The sequence below is a fragment of the Garra rufa genome, chromosome 1 (assembly GCF_049309525.1).
Source record: "Garra rufa chromosome 1, GarRuf1.0, whole genome shotgun sequence".
In the NCBI taxonomy this organism is placed as follows: domain Eukaryota; kingdom Metazoa; phylum Chordata; class Actinopteri; order Cypriniformes; family Cyprinidae; genus Garra; species Garra rufa.
In genome coordinates, this window is record NC_133361.1 from 40,304,533 (window position 1) to 40,310,211 (window position 5,679).

Sequence of the window (5,679 nt, forward strand, 5' to 3'; positions counted from 1 at the left end):
GAGCCCGCTTCCGCAGAAGCATCTCCCCCGCACCGCAGTGCCAGCTCCCGCAGGAGCCCCCCCCCTTTCTCTGCCGCAGCAGAGCCCGCTTCCGCAGAAGCATCTCCCCTGCACCGCAGTGCAAGCTCCCGCAGGAGCCCTAGCCCCCTTCCCCCGCCCACCCATCCCCTTTTCCCCACTGCCGCAGCAGCATTCACTCCCGCCGGAGAACACACTTACAACCTTCTCTGCCGCAGCAGAGACCACTACCCTCCTCCATAGGAGTTTTTCCATTTTCCCCCAACAGCGCTGACGCAGCTCCTCCCGTACATCAATTTACGCTGCAACACTCACTACGAGCGTCCAGCATCCCTTAAGTCTTAAAGCTTTTTGGGGAGCTATTCGGCTGCTGTCCTGCAATTAATTACTTGCTCTTTGGGGAGCGCTTATAGGGTTCGGGCCAATGCTGAGCTCGGACCCCTCCCCCTGGGCGGGGGAGAGCCCTGGGCTCGGGAATGGCTACCGAGCTCGAGGCCCTCTCCCGGACAGCACGCCAAATACGCTCAACCTTTCACTCAGTTCATTATCAGTAAGAGGGAACTCGTTAAGTGATGTTTTCTGAACAAATTTAGGGAGGAGCTCGCGCAGATAATTAACACGGCTGGTTCACCATCAGCAATCATTCCCAATCATCCCAGGAAATCCCTATAAATATCACAACATTCCTACCTTCACTATCTCTTGTTTCATCAAAGGCCCTCCTCCTCCCCGTCTCCTCACCCTTTTTTCCCAAAGGGGGAGCGCTTATAGGGTTCGGGCCAATGCTGAGCTCGGACCCCTCCCCCTGGGCGGGGGAGAGCCCTGGGCTCGGGAATGGCTACCGAGCTCGAGGCCCTCTCCCGGACAGCACGCCAAATACGCTCAACCTTTCACTCAGTTCATTATCAGTAAGAGGGAACTCGTTAAATGATTTCGTCATCGTCATCGTTGACGAAAACAACACTGTTTCTGTCTGCATATTTGTGATAGTTTATAATCATTTTAGTCTTCTACGTCTTTAAAGGGGTCATGAACTGCCTTTTTTTTTTAATTGTGTGCTTCTTCTCTGAGGTCCACTTATAATGTTATCAAGATTTTACATTAAAAAAACATCCTGATTAAGAGTAATAGGCTATTTTCTGTTCTGTTTTAACCCCACTCATCAGAACGCTCTGTTGAATAGACATGTCGGATTGTAGACCCTGAAGTAAATGCCCACTGCTGTGATTGGCTAACAGTTTTGCATTTTTTCATAGGTGGACGCTACTGTGATTTAGATTAAAAATGCATAAATACTCGGTGCATATCAAACAATCTGTATTAACAGACAAAGCAATAGTGACCATGTAAAAAAAAAACACATCCCATGCCGAACTGTGACTTGTTTGTAAGTGAATCCAGGGTAAAATGAAGTGAACAAATGACCAAGTTCTTACTTACAGGATGTTTTTATAGTAAAATGATCTCTTATGTCAAAAACATTAAGAGAATATTGATTTCTCAGTTCACGATTCTATTAACTTGTCCGTTACTCTGTATCTCTCTGTTCCTCTTGATCTTTCCACCCATTCTTCATCCATACAGCAGCTCCTTTGAACATGTCGGGGTTATACGGCTATTTGCCCGACCGCAGGGCCAGTCAGTACTCAGAGAGTCAGAGACGTTCCTCTGCAGTGCAGGCCTGCTACCACCATCACAGCGCCTGTGTCGAGGACAGACCGAGTCAACTGCAGTCGCGTCTGGAGCTGCTGCAGTCGCAACTCAACAGGTTTGATATCCAGAGAGAAAAAACAAGCTTTTAATGCCAACATTTGCATTTGTATATTAGTATATTATTATTATAACTCTTTCTCTCTCCCTCTCTCTCTTTCTCTGAAGATTGGAGACCAGGATGACAGCTGATATAAATGTGATCCTGCAGCTGCTGCAGAGGCAGATGGCACCTGTACCCCCTGCCTACAGCGCTGTTTCCCCTGAACCGCTGGCCCACCCAGCTCATCCCACCAGCCTGTACACCACAGCAATGCACAACACTATGCCATCTTTACAGATCAATGACAGTTCATCACCTGGTAAGGTAGGTTGTCATGTGAGCAAAAAGAGAAGAAGGGAGATAAATTTTTGCACAGTACATAGATGAACAGTAGATGTGTGATACCAGAAGCAGTATAAGAAGGACAAAACAGACCACTCATATAATATATGAACATGCTGGCTGTACATCCATGTCTTTTTAACGTTCAAATATTTGACCCTGGACCACAAAACCAGTCGTTAAGTAGCACCAGTATATTTGTAGCAATAGCCAACAATACATTGTTTGGGTCAAAATTATCGATTTGGCTTTTATGCTAGAAACATTAGGATATTAAGTAAAGATCATGTTCCATGAAGATGTTTTGTAAATTTCCTGCCGCAAATAAATAAAAACCTAATTTCTGATCAGTAATATGCATTGCTAAGAACTTAATTTGAACAACTTTAAAGGTGATTGTGCTATCCTAACAAACCATACATCAATAGAGCGCTTATTATTATTCAGCTTTAAAAAAAAAATGTAAAACTCGGTTTAAAAAGAAAAAGTACCCTTATGACTGGTTTTGTGGTCCAGGGTCACATATATGACAATACTCTTTTAAGGGGAGTTAAGCAGGCTAAGACAATCGTTACTATAAAAACGAAAAAAGTTGTTTTCCCAAATTAAAAAAAAAAAAAAAAAAAAAACTTTTATATTGTCACTAAAAGCTCTTATATTTGTACTAAAGCTCAAAGAAAATGATTAAATATACATATATTAATAAACTAAATTCTAAACCTAAAGGGTAACTCGATTAACTTAGAAATATTTATTATATTTCTATATTAAATATTTCTATTCTATTCTATTCTATTCTATTCTATTCTATTCTATTCTATTCTATTCTATGCTATTAATTATTATTATTATTGAAAAAAACTATATGCAACTGCTTGGGCTTTTAACAGAACAAAAGAATCTCAATGAATCGTGATTTTTGATGCTTTTGACTGAAGCTAAAAAAAAAGACAAAAAAATACATATACTAATACTCTATTAGAGATCCATTAGAAACCGAAAGGGTAAATGATTAACAAATAGAAATATTTATTTTATTTTTCTTATATATTTTTTTTAAATTTCATTTAACTTTATTTTATTTTATTTTATTTTGTATTTTATTTTATATTTTATCATACTTTATTTTATATTTTCTGTTACTTTATATGTTATTTAATATTTTTATTTTATATATTTTTTACTTTATATATTATTAAATATTTTTATTTTATATATTTTTTATATTATACTTTATTTTTATTTTATTTTTTTAAATATATTTTATTATATCTTATTTTATATTATATGTATACGGTTATATTTTTGTTATTTTATATTTTATTTAATATATTTTTATTTTATATTATATATTTTTTTATTTTATGTTATTTTATTCTTATATTTTTTATATTTTATTTGATATTTTGTTATGATATTTTATGTATTATTATATATTGTATCTTACATTATTTTATATTTTATTTGATATCATTTTTGATTTTATATTTTGTATATTTTACTTTATATATTTTTTATTTTATATTTTATTTTTATATTATTTTATATTTATTTATATTATATCAAATAATTTTTTATTATTTTTGTCTTATATTTTATATTATTGTATATTTTATTTTTACACTATATTTTTTACAATATTTTTTATCTTATATTATACATTTTATCTGATATATTTAATTTTGTATTATATTTTTTTATTTTATTTAATATTTTTATTATATTATATTTTATATTTTAACTTATATTGTATATTATTTTATATTTATATGATATTTTATTTTATTGTTTTTTTTTTCTTTTTGTTGTTGTTGTTTTTATTATATTATATTATTTATTTTTACTTTATTACTTTATTTTACTTTATTTTACTTACGTGACCCCACTATAAAAAACCCTGTTTTGTAGAGAAGAATTTTTGGGGGAGATTTCAGATTTTCATGTTCAAGTAGATAGGAGCTGTGTTTGCTGGACTAGTGTTACCAAGATGGCGGCGAGTAAACTGACATTGGTAAAATACTGATTGCCACCAACTAAGATAGACTTATCAGACTTATCTCTGTGTTCTTACGTTATCATCTGCCTAGAATAATCTTTGTGAGCATGTTACATATCTATTAAACTGGACCTGTTTTATCCACAGAGCCCTGACTTGGACAGCTTCAAGGAGAAGTCTCCAGACTCTTTGTCCAGTGGGATCCATCTAACCGTCGCCTCCAATGACACCATGTCCATGTCCCCAGAGACAGAGCTGGCTGTTCCTACAGGACTGAATCCCCCCGGAGAGCCTCATCTACAGCCCCCGGGACTGCTGTGTAGAAGCCTGCGCTTCCCATCGCTCCCGGACAGCCTGGAGAGTCCGAGCACAATGGAGGGATCACCGGAAATCCAGAGGCATGTGTCCGATCCACTCTTACCTGGAAGCTAGAGCCCAAAAACAGACTACTGTCCCGTCTGAGACACATATATGGTTTCCCTTTTTCAAACAGCTCAATATTGCACTTCTGCAAAAAAATGTATTGATGTTACTCATTAGCTAAAAGGATGTCCAGTAGAGAAAACGGTGACGGTAAATTTCTCTGAATCTCTGAGGTGTTTTGTCTCATATCCCTTCTCATTCAGAGCAGGAATTTTTCCGCTGACGCCAGAGTATTTGGTAACACCGCTCGACTTTTGTGTTATCGAATATGAAGAGAAGCTCAGTGGGCAATAAAGACAAAATCAAAGAGTCAAAGAGAGATACTACATTATGCTCACCTGCCACCATCATGTAATAATTGTACATTTTTGTCTGTCTGTTTGAGATTGAGATTTGTCATTACATGCTAAACCTCATCTTGTCTTGTTACATCAGCTGAGATTCAGAGGTCGGATCCTCTGAGGACACATATACCTGGGCTTTCAACGGTTAATGAATTGCGAGTGTGTACTGATATTGCAAAAGTGCAAGATTTTCTTTTCAATGTATAGATTTTCTAATTCTAATTATATACTATTATAAATGTGTATATATATATATATATATATATATATATATATATATATATATATATATATTGTGTCAGGTTAGGTGTTTGACCCATTACTACATCAAATGACTTTATGACTGGCACAAAAATGAGGCTTTGTATATTTGGATTCATAGTAACCAAATAGGCATGCATTCAGGGTTATGACATGATATTTCTCACTGAAGTGGTTATTTTAACTGCTGATGGGTGACTGTGTGTGTGTGTGTGTGTGTGTGTGTGTGTGTGTGCGTGTGCGTGTGCGTGTTAAGATTTATGCTGTGTGATCTTTTGGAAATGTGATCACTGAATTCGAAAGAGAAAACTATTTAGTCATGGAGGATTTTCTCTTGAATTCTTGACGTTTTGACGGGAGAGAGGGAAGGACTGTTTTTGTAAATCACATTTTGAGATGAAATCAGTGTAAAGTTTGTTTTACCTCTGCAGTGTAAGCAGATGAATGTATGTAAAATGATTGGAAACCTTTATTGAACTGTGAAGGTTTCCAAAAGCACACAATTATTATTATTTTTTAGATTAAATGTTATTTATAAAGGA

The 5,679-nt window shown here is 35.9% G+C and overlaps 1 protein-coding gene across 1 annotated transcript in view; it reads left to right on the forward strand.

The window, feature by feature from the left end:
* The window catches only part of kcnh6a (potassium voltage-gated channel, subfamily H (eag-related), member 6a), a 61,549-nt gene extending 55,870 nt beyond the window's left edge, over positions 1–5,679 (forward strand). Inside the window, exons 14-16 of the mRNA XM_073840630.1 lie at positions 1,603–1,786; positions 1,897–2,095; positions 4,257–5,679. Coding sequence (XP_073696731.1) covers positions 1,603–1,786; positions 1,897–2,095; positions 4,257–4,541 — 668 coding nt within the window. The 3' untranslated portion in view covers positions 4,542–5,679. The remainder of the gene's footprint in view (positions 1–1,602; positions 1,787–1,896; positions 2,096–4,256) is intronic.